Source organism: Amblyraja radiata, chromosome 2 (genome assembly GCF_010909765.2).
Source record: "Amblyraja radiata isolate CabotCenter1 chromosome 2, sAmbRad1.1.pri, whole genome shotgun sequence".
Lineage (NCBI taxonomy): Eukaryota > Metazoa > Chordata > Chondrichthyes > Rajiformes > Rajidae > Amblyraja > Amblyraja radiata.
Genome location: NC_045957.1, coordinates 64,354,630 through 64,369,555, shown reverse-complemented (window position 1 = coordinate 64,369,555; position 14,926 = coordinate 64,354,630). Strand labels below are relative to the sequence as shown.

General features: G+C 44.1%; 1 protein-coding gene across 1 annotated transcript in view; it reads left to right on the top strand.

The window, feature by feature from the left end:
- Positions 1 to 1,378: 1,378 nt before the first annotated feature.
- kdsr (3-ketodihydrosphingosine reductase) overlaps positions 1,379 to 14,926 on the top strand; it is a 36,190-nt gene continuing 22,642 nt past the window's right edge. The window contains exons 1-4 of the mRNA XM_033047979.1: positions 1,379 to 1,684; positions 8,732 to 8,821; positions 10,102 to 10,158; positions 11,024 to 11,089. Coding sequence (XP_032903870.1) covers positions 1,508 to 1,684; positions 8,732 to 8,821; positions 10,102 to 10,158; positions 11,024 to 11,089 — 390 coding nt within the window. The 5' untranslated portion in view covers positions 1,379 to 1,507. The remainder of the gene's footprint in view (positions 1,685 to 8,731; positions 8,822 to 10,101; positions 10,159 to 11,023; positions 11,090 to 14,926) is intronic.

The following is a 14,926-nucleotide window of genomic DNA, read 5'->3' as shown; positions in this document are numbered from 1 at the left end:
AAGCCAAAGGAGATTATGATTGACTTTGGGTGTAAAGTAGTACACACACCCCAGTCTACATTGATGGCACTGAAGTAGAGATGGTCGAAGGCTTCAAGTTCCTAGAAATAAATATCGCCAGCAATTTGTCTTGGCCACATCGAAGTTATGGCCAAAACGCACACCAATGCCTCTACTTCCTTAGATGGCTTAGGAAGTTTGGCATGTCCCCAACAACTCTCACCAACTTCTACAGGTCCGCAATAGAAAATATCTTATCAGGATGCATCACAACCTGGTTTAGGAACAGCTCCATCCCAGACCGTAATAAATTGCAGAGTTGTGGATGTAGCCCAGACCATTATGTAAACCAGCCTTCCTTCCATTGACTCCATCTACACTTCACTGTCTCGGCAAGGCCGCTAGCATAATCCCCCAGATGTCTCCCCCAGACATTTCCTCTTTTCCCATCGGGCGAGAGGTAAGAAGTTTGAAAATGCTTACCTCCTCACTCGGGGACAATTTCTTCCCAGTTGTTATCAGGCAACCAAATTATCCTCATGGACAACTAGAGTGTGGCCCTGACCTCCCATCTACCTCATTGGAGAACTTTGACTATCTTCAATTGGACATTATCGGACTTCAATGTCATATCGTGAACTAAATGTTGTACCCTTTATCATTTATCTGAGGACGGCTTGATTGTATTCATGTATAATTGTTTCTTTGATTGGATAGCTGGCACACAAAAGCTTTTCACTATACCTCAGTATATGTGACATTAATAAACTAAAGTAAAATTGGAAAATTCAATGTTCCTTTGGTTGGGTTGTAAGCTATCCAGACAAAATATGAGGTGCTTGCATGTGGCCTCACTCCGGCAATGGAGGAGGCCCAGGACAGAAAGGTCAGTATGGGAATGGTAAAGGGGGGCAGTAAGATCAGTTTGGGAATGGAAAACAGTTACCCTCTCCAATCTGAAAACATTGACTATTCTCACATTGAACAACTCATTTGAGTCGAGTCCAGTCAATCGCAAAAAAAAAAAGCATGTAACCGGGGGTGGAGATTTGCAGACCCAAACTATTAGGGAAAGGTGGTTGCCGGTCAACTGGTTGGGGGAGAGACAGGAGCAAAGTTGGTCAAAATTAGTTTAATCGTGATTTTATTGACTAGCCTCTCTTGCCCCTGTTCCTTGACATCAGCGCTTTCCCGTTTAATAGGTTTATTCTTTATCATACTGCGTTTTCTTTGCATACAGCGTGTTGGTAACACAGATGCGACCTCAGCACCACGACTAGTGGCCTGTGACAGCGGCAACCCGAGTACAACCAGATACTAGAGTAGCTAGGGATATAATCTCCTTCCACCCGGGCTGTGTCGCTGCGCATGTCAGACCGCCTCTATTTGCAGCCACTTGGAGCTGGGGCTGCGACCTCGGTTTATGTTATTCTTCGGGTCGCGGTGGCTTATTCTTCCATTAACTCCAGCTCCTCTCGTCACTGAGAAGGTTTGCAGTGTGTTATAAATGTTCTTCCTGGAGGAGGGGTATACCCTGTGGAGTGAGTTATCGGGCTGGAGGCCGCTGCTGCTCGTCATGTTGCTGGTGGTCGGGGCCTTTATCGTTGCCTTCATCCTGCTGCTGTACATGGTGTCGCCGCTGATCAGCCCCAAGCCGCTGAAACTCAGCGGCTCGCACGTTGTGGTGAGTCAGCTGCTAGTTGCTAGCGACCGGGGCGAGCCGTGCAAAATTGCGACGGGTGTCCCTGTCCCCCTGTGTCCCTCTGTCCCTCTGTCCCTGTCCCCCTGTGTCCCTGTCCCCCTGTGTCCCTGTCCCCCTGTGTCCCTGTCCCTCTGTGTCCCTGTCCCCCTGTGTCTCCCTCTGTCCCTCTGTGTCCCTGTCCCTGTCCCCCTGTGTCCCTGTCCCTCTGTGTCTCCCTCTGTCCCTCTGTGTCCCTGTCCCTGTCCCCCTGTGTCCCTGTCCCTCTGTGTCTCCCTCTGTCCCTCTGTGTCCCTGTCCCCCTGTGTCCCTCTGTCCCTCTGTGTCTCCCTCTGTCCCTCTGTGTCCCTGTCCCCCTGTGTCCCTGTCCCTCTGTGTCCCTGTCCACCTGTCCCTGTCCACCTGTGTCCCTGTCCCTCTGTGTCCCTGTCCCTGTGTCCCTGTCCCCCTGTCCCTCTGTCCCTGTTCCCGTCCCCCTGTCCCTGTCCCCGTGTCCCTGTCCCTCTCCCTGTCTCCCTGTCTCCCTGTCTCGCTGTCCCTGTCCCCCTGTCCCCCTGTCCCACCGGCTGGGAGCCGCCTTCACTCAAACCCTAGGTACACTAAACAGCTGGAGAAACTCAGCGGGTGCAGCAGCATCTATGGAGCGAAGGAAATAGGCAACGTTTCGGCCGAAACCCTTCTTCAGACTGATCAGATCACCCTGCTGCACCCGCTGAGTTTCTCCAGCTGTTTTGTGTACCTTCGATTTTCCAGCATATGCAGTTCCTTCTTGTTCACTCAAACCCTGCTTACCGGGGGCGGGGGCAGGGGCAAGCAGTTTTGGCAGCTCTGATCAAAGATCCTATAGCGGAGCTTGCTATAGGATCTTTGCCTCTGATCCCTGTCCAATGTTGGCAGAGTTGGAACTCTAGAGACTGTAATTAACCTCTCAACCTTGTAGGTACAAAGGGACTTGGGAATACTGGTGTAGGATTCCCCAAAGGGTTAATTTGCCAGTTGAACCGGTAGTAAGGAAGGCAAATGCAATTTATTTCGAGAGGACTAGAATATAAAAACAGGGATGTAATGTTAAGTCTTTTTCATGCACTGGTCAGATTGCATTTGGAGTATTGTGAGCAGTTTTAGGTACCATATCTGAGGAGGGATATGTTGTAGGACGGCACTGCAGATGCTGGTTTAAACCGACGATAGACACAAAATGTTGAAGTAACTCAGTGGAACAGGCAGCATCTCTGGATGGAAGGAATGGGTGATGTTTCGGGTCGAGACCCACTCTGAAGAAGGGTCTCGACCCGAAATGTCGTCCGTTCCTTTATCCAGAAATGCTGCCTGTCCCGCTGAGTTAATCCAGCATTTTGTGTCTATCTGAGGAAGAATATGCTGGCATTGGAGAGGGTCCAGAGAAGGTTTATCAGAATGATTCATATGATGTGTGTTTTACAGCTCTGGGCCTGTACTCACTGGAGTTTAGGATGAGGGAGGACCTCATTGAAGTTTGCTGAATAGTGAAAGGCCTGGATAGAATGGATGTGCAGTGGATGTTTCCATTAATGGGATCCATTAATTAATTAATGGGATTACATTAATGGATCAGAGGGCAAAGGCTCAGAATAAAAGGATGCACCTTTTGAAAAGAGATGAGGAATTTATTTAGTCAGTGGGTTTTGAATCTGTGGAATTCATTGCCCCAGACAGCTGAGGAGGCCAACACATTTGGTATTTTTAAGGTGAAGTTTGGCAGATTCTTGATTAGTAAAGGTTAAAAGGGTTATGGGGAGAAGGCAGGAGAATGAGGTTGAGGGGGAAAGATAGATTGAATGGCAGAGTAGACTCTGGGCTGAATGACCTAATTCTGCTCCTATGAACTGGAAATGTTTTGATGCTTCAAGAAATCTGATTTATTTGGGACGACTTCAGTCATTTAAATGTTTGATCTCCTTTATTTAGATTTTAAAAGTTTGCTTTTTTGGTGTCTGACCCGTCACTTAATGATGATTCCAAACGCTTTCCCTAGTTTCCATGAGAATAGGAAAAACTACAGATGATGGAATCTTGAGCAAAAAAGAAACTGCTGGAAGAACTCTGGGTCAGGCGTCTATAGATCGAGACCTTTCCTCAGATTGATTGGACATGATTGGGTGGGGGGAAGAGGAGAGAGCCTGAACATGGCGACAAAGCCAGGCAAGTGTGCATACAGGTGAAAGGGTGTGATTGACAGATGGAGTAAGTGACTAAGGCTAAAGATGAAAAAGAGACAAAGGATGTCAGATAAGAAGTGAAATATAATGCTGGAGGAAGGGATATGAGCTGATTGGGATGGGGAAGAGGAAAGAAAAGGGGGATACGGGTCGGGATCCTGCCTACTCGGGTTCAAAGTACATGTTAAAGCCAATGGGAGGGATGGGAATGAGCATGGTGATGCTTATGGGAGAAATATGTGCATATGTGTATCTGTGGGGGAGGGATGGATATCACTTGCATTTGGAGAACTCGCTGTCCATACTATTGGTATACCATAAGCTACCCAAGGAATGTAAGAACAAAACCTTGTGTTCTACTTGGACAGCTTACAATCTGTATAGCACACCCCTGTGTGCACCCATTTCTCCCACAACCCTAATCACTCTGCTCCTTTATTTTCTTCCATATGTTCATAAGACATGGGAGCAGAAATAGACCGTTCAGCCCAGCAAATCTACTCCACCATTCAATCATGTCCAATCTATTTTTCCCTTTCAACCCCATTCTCCTGCCTTCTCCCCATAACCTTCGACACTCTTACTAATCAAGTACCTTTCAAATTCTGCTTTAAAAATACCCAATCTTGGCTTCCACAGATCCACTCTGGCTAAAGAAAATCCCCCCTCATCTCCATTCTGAGGGTATGTCCTTTTATTGTGAGGCTGTGCCCTCTTGTTCTAGATTCATTACTGGAAACATCCATTCACATCCCATTCCTGAGAAGTGTGTGGTCTCTCTGCCTGTGTCCATCTGAGTTGCAACATCTTTGCTATTGTGTCTGCTTTGTCTCTTAGTTTAGTTTAGAGATACAGCGCGGAAACAGGTCCTTCAGCCCACGAGTCCGCGCTAACCAGTGATCCCCGCACATTAACACTATCCTACACACACTAGGGACATTTTTTTACATTTATCAAGCCAATTAACCTACAAACCTGTACGCCTTTGGAGTGTGGGAGGAAATCGAAGATCTCGGAGAAAATCCACGCAGGTGAAACCCATGCAGTTCTCTATTCCTTGGGAGCCAATTTTGACATCTGTTTGCAATTCCCATTTCCTGTTCTTCCATTTTCTCTGTTTATATACCAGGAAACTATGCTATTTTTTTTAATCCATTTCTCTTGGGATTCTGGTGGCACTTGTTGCTGTTGTTCTCCGATTGTATGAAGTGGCTGCACGTTTGCAAATAGGCTCTTCTTCTCAAACTTGCACTCACCACCTAATCAAAATCTTGTCAAGTTGGAAGTTCTCTTGATCTCCTTCATATTGCCCTTTCCTAAAATTATTATATTGGTCTTTGTTTTGTAATTTATCATTGTGTTTTTTGTCTTCATTTAGTTCCAACTTTATTCACCCACTCTTTTAGCTTTTCCTTTCTCTTTTGTCATTTGACTCCACCAGTTGTTTTCATGTGAAAATTACTTTGCTTGCGCCTTCACTTTGTCTATGGATAAGTACTTTTTGGTATCCTTCAAATATACCATGGCATGTGACTTTTTTCTATCATTTTTATTCTTTGAAGCTCTCACCATGTTCACACTTTCAATTTTGCAGGCTTCTCCCGGTCATGTTTTCAGTTTAGAAAAAATCCAATTCTAATCTGGAAAGAAGGCCTCTTTTTCTTCCTTCTCTGCTTCATCCATAGTTAGATATCCTACTTGGGAGGGGTTTATCATTCACTCTCATCTCACTAAATGACCAGAGCAGTCTTTTTATCCAATAGTTGTCAGAGAGTTTTATTGTCCGACTTAACAGATTTTACTCATACTCCTTTAAATATCTACGGAGTTGTACTGTCTGACGTAAGAATCATGTCATGGGACTCAAACCTGTGGTTTGCAGACTACGTTGAGCATACATTATGGTTCATTACTGAATCTCTAGAACACAATGATGTTTTTCTTCTTAATCCACGTTTTTCTTGCTGTCAGATGGTCCACATAGGAGGCCAAAAAGTATCTTAAACCGTTGCTCAGTTTGACCCCATTCCCATATCCTGCCCTTTTTTTTCTCAAGGAAACCTTGTATTCTTTTTTCTATAGCATCTTCCTTGGTTCTGTTTGCTGCAATAAACAAGCTCATTCTTGTGCTGTGATTCACTAACTGCATCACCAGTTTCCTTCCAACGCCACTTTCTTTATTTAAATGTGCCAATGGTATTGACCTATTTATATTTAGGTATTGTACTTACCTAGGCTTTGGTCTTGTTTGATTTAAACTCGGTGTGATTATTAAAAGTCTAGAAAGCTTTGTTTAAATTTCTTGCTGGGAAGGTGGAGCTTTGTACTTATTTGCCTTTAGCTGTCAGTGCCTCCCAACAACACACTTGTCATCCAGCCATGCAGCACAAAAACAGGTCCTTGGACTTGACATGTCTATCCTATCCATCAAGTACCAACGTATTTGGCACATGGTTGGAATCTGGAATACCGAAGGATAACCACGCAGACCTAGCGAGAGCGCTTCAGGATTGAATCTGGAGACTGGTGTCCATGGAGTCATGAGCCAGCAGCACTAACCACTGTACTATTGTGCAACCTTTCATACCGCTTGCTGCTGCTTCCACCTGAGTTCCTAATTGTAATCTAGGGTAGGGAACCTGTGCCCCTGAGCCACTCGGAGCAAGCCAGATAGCTTTGCCTTGAGCCTATAACGGTTGCTTTTGATCACCCCATTCCTCCCATTGGCCTTAACATGTACTTTGAACCTGAGTCTAAAGAAGAATCCCGACCCGAAACATCGCCCATCCATATCCTGCAGTGATGCTGCCTGACCCGCTGAGTTATTCAGCACTTGTCTTAATTCTTTTGTGTTGTTTTTTGGGCCCAAAGCTTTGCTATCGCTGTTTCTGATGGAGCCGTAACCATATGTTTATTTTTACTTGTCCTCTTCCGCTCTCCCTTTTTTAATTCCCTCTCCTCCCAGAGTGATAGTTGTCTTCCCTTGCCCTTGTCTATCTCCCCAGACTCTAAATGCAATATACCATCCAATTTGCTGCTTGTAAATACCTCCCTCCCAGTTAGGTTGACTGAACGTGTTTTGGATGATTTGCTTTGGACCTGTGGTCAAGAGCATGATGCTGAGCTTCTGTTGAGTGTCCAGTCAATTCTCCGTCCTATTTTTAACATGCCCACTGCACTGTTTAATGAAATTCAGTATCAGCTTGAACAGCTCCCAGCTTTCAATAGGCACTTAAAAGATTTCTGTTGTTAACATTGTGTTCAACAGATTGTAGTTTTGCTGCTGTCATATTTCACTTTTTTACTTGCCCCAATACAGTTTTCATTTTGCTTTGCCCATTCAATGCATTTTTCTTAATCTCTTCTGAATTCTGCTCTCTTGCAACATTCCATTTTTCTTATAATTCCACCCCTCCCCACCCCTATTCCTGCCATTTTCTTTTCAACCTCAATATTTTACTGCCTTCCATTGTGAATGGCAGGTTACTGCTGTTCTCTCTCCACAGATGCCGTCTGCGTTATTTTCAGCATTTTCTGTTTGTGTTTTACTTTCTTGGAATTGGCCTTGCTTTGCAAAGTTATTTTCAATATATTCTCATCAGTTTCTAGCTTTGCACAGTGTACCTCTTTAATAGCTCTGGGTTGATTGTATAAATGTTCCTGCTGAACAAGTTTTCTTTGATATGCTGCAACATATCAATTCCATAGTCCTCTTCTGTTCCACCTGCAACTTGAGCCCATTGCATTGGCAAAATATTGACCTGGGTTGCACCTCAATTCTTCTGGTTGTGGGTCACGGACATCTTTCTTTACTCTATGCCCTGAATCTAAGGATGTTCTTAGTCTGGACCAATTCCAGTAATTTATTTGCCATTATTTTACGAGAATGATCCCAGGAATGATTGCATTAACATATGATGGGCTTTTGAAAGCTCTGGGCCTGTACTCACTGGAGTTTAGAAGGATGAGGGGAACCACATTGAAACTTACCGAATAGTGAACAGAAGAGGATCAGAAGCCATAGCCTCAGAATAAAAGGATGTACCTTTAGAAAGGATTTGCGGAGGAATTTCTTTGGTCAGAAGATGATGGATATGTGGAACTCATTGCTACAGAAGGCTGTGGAGGCCAAGGAAATTGATATTTTAAGGTGGAAATTGACAGATTCTTGATTAGTAAGGGTATCGGGGGGTTATGGGGAGGACAGGAGAATGGGGCTTGGGAGGGAAAGAGAGATCAGCCATGAGGAGTAGACGATAGGTTGAATGGCCTAATTCTGCTCCTTGAACGTATGAACTTATAAGGGAAATTTGTTTCTTGCCTTTGCATTTGATTCTTTTTTCTGGTTTCATCGCCTTCCAATAATTACCTTTGATTTGGAATATTTGGGAAATAAAACAAAATTAGTGCAAGATGTTGATAACTAATTTTAATGTATTAACAAAATTTTAGAAGCTCAGTCACATTTTCTTTAAACCAATATGTAAAAAACCAAGAAACATCACATGTTAATTGTCGATCAAAGAAAGGCTTGTATTTGCATAGTGTTTTCGCAATCTAGAAATGTGCCAGCAGATTCGCACAAAGACCATTAGAACAGAGCAGAGTATTTTGTAGAGATTTTCCAGATATAATTTATTATGATCATCTTCTTGCATATGGCATGCACAGCCTAAAGTTGTAGAACAACTTGTTCTATTTGATCTGATTTGATTGTGCACGCCAGGTTGAAACAGGGCGGACCACGTGAAGGTTGCAATCTCCCACCCCATTTAGTGATAGTTTTGATGCATGAATAATGCTTTTTATTTGTAATTTTTTATTGTTTTTAAAGGTGACTGGAGGGTCAAGTGGCATTGGCAAATGCATTGCCATTGAATGCTTCAAGCAAGGTGCTTTTATAACCTTGGTGGCTCGGGATGAGGTATGTGACAAAATCCAATTCATAGCAATGTGCCAGGTTGCTATATCTGAAGAAGTGTCTCGACCCGAAACGTCACCCATTTCTTCTCTCCAGCGTTTTGTGTCTATCTTTTTGCTATATTTTGATTATGCATCATGATCTTCGTACAACATACTGTAATATATTACTGCAATATTCATATTGAGCGAATCCACTCACTATCGTCACAAAACAAAAATCATGAAATAATGACAATCATTTATTGTGTTTTGGACATATTGTCTTCCTGGTATATCAATATAAATGCACGAAAAATTGCCAATCAGCAAAATTAGATCAACATTATGCAAATTAAATTTTTAAACATTACCACAATGAAAAAACATCATTAAATCATTTAAAATATTGAATTGACAAAGTATTCTGGACTTAACAGATGGACAGCAAACTACCATTACCAGAATGGTAAGTTGCCATACTTTTGCATGCATCTTTCTGTTTTGATAATGGATAGAGATAAATTGGTAATGAAGTCAAACTTCTGTCATGTTTTTCATACAAAATGGAATATGCAAATAAGTAAAATTATACCAAAGAACGAAGCTTTTGACCAATACCCAGGCGGCGCCATCAATGCTTATCAGGGTGTGTATACTCCATCACTTCCTGAAGTCAATCACAGGCTCCTTTGTCTTGCTGACATTGAGGGAAAGGTGGGTGTCTCGGCACCAGGTTATAAGGTTTTCAATCTCCTTCCCCGTACTCTGTCTCGTCATTATTCGATATCCAGCCCACTCCAGTGGTGTTGCATGCAAATTTTTAAATTTAGTTTGATTGGTATTTGGCTGCACAGTCATAAGTAGATAAGGAGTATAGTAGGGAGCTGAGAACGCATCCTTGCGGGGCACCAGTATTGGGGATTACTGGCGAGGATGATTTGTCACCTATCCTCACTGATTATGATCTGCTAGGAAGTCGAGCATCCAGCTGCAGGGGAGTGCTGACGAGTTTTCACGAGTTCCACGAGTTTTTGTAAAAATGTTCACTTTTCCTTCCATGCATATCTGATTGTTTTTAAAAATAGCATGGACAATGATAAATAGGCATAAACTGCTGCTTAAATTATAACCTTAAATCGATCCCACTTGAATTCACTGATCAAATAACAATTGAGCTGTATCACTCGGCTTGGAAAACTTTTAAACATGAGTAGAGTTGAAGTTATCTTTGATGGTAGATTGTCACTAAAGTTTAATGAATGTCCGAAAACAGTTCTGGTTGTAATTTTATTTTTTTTCCAGACTAAACTTCTGCGGGCAAAAAAGGAAATTGAGAAGCATTCAATTAATGATAAACAGGTGGGTGTAAAAGAGTTGTTGAATTGTGTGAGTGCTTTATACCAGGGCATTTTGTCTGTATGGGTGTAGAGCTATTGTGCTTTAAATGTTTTCCTTATATTTCTAAGTAGCTTCTTTGTTCACTGACATTTTATTGAAAGAGAGCAGTTCACAAGCGATTGGGCAATGAGGGACTTTTCATTTTTGTACGATGAATTGTGCAGCTCTGCCAATATGAAAATAATTGGCTTCTGGCAAAATAATTTCAAGCTTTAAACTTTTTCTCAATGCTAGTTTTAAAACTTAATTAAACACTCATCATCAATTCCTTCAGTATTTCTACCAGATTGGTTCTTAGTTTTTGGAACTTAGATTGGTTCTGAGTGGCTGGAAGTGGGGCATATTCACTTTAAATTTACTGGGTATGCTGATGAGTTCTCTTTGAATATTCAGTCAGTATTGCACTTTCTTCTGGACTTGCCCTTTATGCGATTGACTTCTTCCCATACTTTGCCCAGAGGTAGGCAATCTATCAGTGAACAAGAGTGGCCTTTGTGCCTCCCCGTGCCTCACTCCTGTGCACGTGTTCAGCTTTGCACTCCAATATGTCCTTGAGTGTTTTTCATTGCTTATGATCATTTGCACATCTTCATATCATGTAGCACTCTCCTCCCCACTCATTTCCTCTGCGTGTTCCCTTCCTTTCCTCACTCTTTCACTGTCTCTTTCCCAAAGAACTAATTTCACTGTTGGTTACTTGTTATTCCAATTTCTGTTGCACAATAGCTTGAGGAGATCATTGTGCAGCTCAGTATTATTTATTAATGCTTCAGCGGTGATTATCAATGCATGTCTGCAAGTGAAAAATGTCTCATTTACCTCGCAGGTGGTATTGTGCATATCGGTTGATGTCTCAAAAGACTATGGACAAGTGCAGAGTGTGATAAAGCAAGTAAGTTTGTTGCTTTTCCTCTTTCACCCCTCCCCTCCCCCACCGAAGCTAAACGTATCCAATAGAACTAAATTATATTGTGTTCGTGTGGTTAAACTGCCATTGCATTAATCTGAAAATGCAGCTGTATTCTAGATAAGTTGACAGCTGTATCATCTTACTCTTACAAGGTTGCCTTTGATTAAAAAAAAAATAATAATCCATTGTGCAATTAGGTTAAATGATTTATGTTGCTAAAATCAAGGTGTCATCTTGTGAACTATTCATTCCTGTGACTTATTATCTGATTTTCAAGTTTTGCAAACAAATGCTCGGAATTAAAAATCTAAAAGCAATGAAAATATCCCAGAATACATAGTCTAGTTTAGAGATACAGTTCGGAAACAGGCCCTTCAGCCCACTGAGTCCGTATCGACCAGTGATCCCGGCACATTAACAAACCCACTGACTCCCACAAATATCTCAACTACACTTCTTCCCACCCTGCTCCCTGCAAAGACTCTATCCCCATCTCCTGATTCCTCCGTCTACATCACATCTGCGCTAAAGATGAGATATTCCATACAACGACATCTGAGATGTCTCAATTCTTTAGGGAACAGGGGTTCCCTTTTCCATCATAGATGAGGTCCTCACGAGTGTCTCCTCGATGCCACCTCCTTGCTCCCCCTCCCCCTAGTCGCAACAAGGACAGAGTCCCGCTAGTCATTACCTTTCACCCCATCAGCCATCGCATACAAAACATAATCCTCCGACATTTTTGCCACCTTTAACGACCCACCACTAGTCACATCTTCCCATCTCCATCCCTTTCCGCCTTCCACAGAGACTGTTCCCTCTGCAACTCCCTGGTTAACTCATCCCTTCCCACCCAAACCACCCCCTGTCCTGGTACCTTCTCCTGCAACCACAGGAGATGCAACACCTGTCCCTATACCTCCTCCCTCGACTCTGTCAAGGAGCTCAAAGTCCTTTCAGGTGAGGCAGAGGTTCACTTGCACCTCCTGCAACCTCTACTGTATCCGTTGTTCAAGATGTGGACATATATATATATATATTATATCAACGAGACCAAACATAGACTGGACGATCGTTTTGCTGAACACCTTCGATCAGTCCAGCTGGACCCACCTGATCTCCCGTTTGTTAAACACTTTACCATTCCCTCATTGACCTTTCTGTCCTACGCCTCCTCCACTATCAGAGTGAGGCTAAACGCAAATTGGAGGAACGCCGTCTCATATTTCGCTTGAGCTGTTTACAACCCAGCGGTATGAATATTGATTTCTCTAACTTCAAGTAACATCGGAATTCCCTCTCTTTCCACCCCTCCCCCACCCTCGTCACATCAGCTTTCTTTCTCACCCAGGTACAGCTATCATTTGTCTGTTTCCTTTATCATTGTTACTTTTTTTGCATATCTTTCATTCATTTGTTCTATATCTCTCTCTACATCATCGTCTATGTCTCGTTTCCCTTTCCTGTGACTTTCAGTCTGAAGAAGGGTCTCGACCCGAAACATCACCCATTCCTTCTCTCAAGAGATGCTGTGAGTCATTTCGCGTCTACCTACAATCCTGTATGTTTTTGGAGTGTGGGAGGAAACCGAAGATCTCAGAGAAAACCCACGCAGGTCACGGGGGAAATGTACAAACTCCATACAGACAATCGGCCGTAGTCAGAATCGAACCCTGGTCTTTGGCACTAAAATGGCAGTTGCTGTACCATCACGCCACCGTGCCACACTTAATTCTTTTTTTTAAAATTTAATTTAATTTTATTTTTTTTTATTTTTTTTATTAGAAGTTAATACAGTACAAAACAGTACAGTGGAACCTAATTTTAGGTGCCAACTATGTCATACCGTAATCCATTCTATGTACAACCTCTAGTTTTATGTTTTGAGAAGGAAGTAAGCAAGACAAGAAAAAGAAAACAATAGAAAGGGGAAAAAGAGGAAAAATAGATGGTAGAGAATAGAAAAATGTGAAGTGTGTATATAAAAAAAAAAGAAAAAGTGGAAAGTAGAAATAGGAGAGAAGGCCCCTTAAAAGAGACATTTTCAAATCTTTATTCGGAGATGTAGATCTATCCACGGCATGAACTGAAATCAGCAATCCTTATGGTACCGCTTTTTTTTTATTTCAAAATATACTTTATTCAATTGGTAAATATATACAATTTCTGAACCATTCAAAACAAAATTCATCCGACATTTTCGGAGACTATACAAACTTTTTCCAGTACAATTTTTTTACATTTGTCAAATTTCACCAAACAGTCCCCCACCAGTGCCACTCTGTGGCCCCTGTTCAAGTAATAAATATATACAATGTGTACACAGTGCGAAAATTTCCATCTGACATTTCAAGTTCCACAAAAGATGTCCCCCACCTGTGCCACTCATGTGGCCCCCTGGTGTGGGATACCTTCCCTTAATTTAATTTGAGGGGCGTCTCCACCATACTGTGCCCCCCATGTCCAGCAGCGGAAGGACCCTAGACTGTGGCCCTCCCCCACCGAGCCTTGGCGTTGGCTGCACCAAGCTTCAGCGAGTCCCTTAGCACGTACTCCTGCAGTCTGCAGTGGGCCAGTCGGCAACATTCCCCGACGGACATCTCGCTCTGCTGGGTGGTGAGCAACGCTCGGGCAGACCAAAGAGCGTCTTTCACCGAGTTGATGACCCTCCAGCAGCACTCGATGTCAGTCTCTGAATGTGTCCCTGGGAACAGTCCGTAAATCACAGAGTCCTCTGTGACGGAGCTGTTCGGGATAAATCGTTCCAGGGACCCTTTCATACCTCTCCAGACTCGTTTTGCAAATCCACACTCTGCAAAGAGGTGGGCAACCGTCTCCTCTCCATAGCAACCGTCCCGGGGGCAGCGTGCGCTGGTAGTGAGGTTCCGACGGTGCAGGAAGGATCTAACTGAGAGGGCTCCCCTCACCGCCAGCCAAGCCAGGTCTTGGTGCTTGTTGGTCAGTTCTGGCGATGAGGCATTTTGCCAGACAAGCTGGGCAGTCTGCTCTGGGAACCACGCCACCGGATCCATCGAGTCCTTTCCCTGCAGTGCCTGCAGGACATTCCGTGCTGACCACTGCCCGATGGACTTGTGGTCAAAGGTGTTGGTCCGGAAGAACCTGTCAACAGACGTCAGATGGGGTGGCAATGTCCAGCTGACTGGTACATTGCGCGGCATCTGCGCCAGGCCCATCCTTCGCAACACCGGGGACAGGTAGAACCTCAGCAGGTAGTGGCACTTAGTGCCCACGTGCCTTGGCTCTACACTCCGCCTGATGCAGCCACACACAAAGGTGGCCATCAGGATGAGGGCGACGTTGGGCACGCTTTTACCCCCGTTGTCTGCCGACTTGTACATGGTGACCCGTCGTACCCGGTCCATCCTCGACCCCCAGATGAACTGGAAGACGGCCCGGGTGATCCCCGTGGCGTAGGAGGGAGGGACAGGCCACACTTGTGCCAAGTACAGCAGACCCGAGAGCACCTCACACCTGATGACCAAATTTTTCCCGGTTATGGAGAGGGAGCGTTGCTTCCACAGCTCCAGCTTCCTCCCCACCTTGGCTATCCGCTCCAGCCAATTTTTGTTACTCGACTCAGCCCCCCCGAACCAGATCCCCAGCACCTTCAAGAAGTCAGGCTTGATGGTGAAGGGGATGGAAGATCGGTCGGGCCAGTTGCCAAAGAGCATGGCCTCGCTCTTCCTGCGGTTCACCCTGGCTCCCGTGGCCGACTCAAACTGGTCACAGATGCTGATCAATCTGCGGACCGACCTTGGATCCGAGCAGAAGACGGCGACATCGTCCATGTACAGGGAG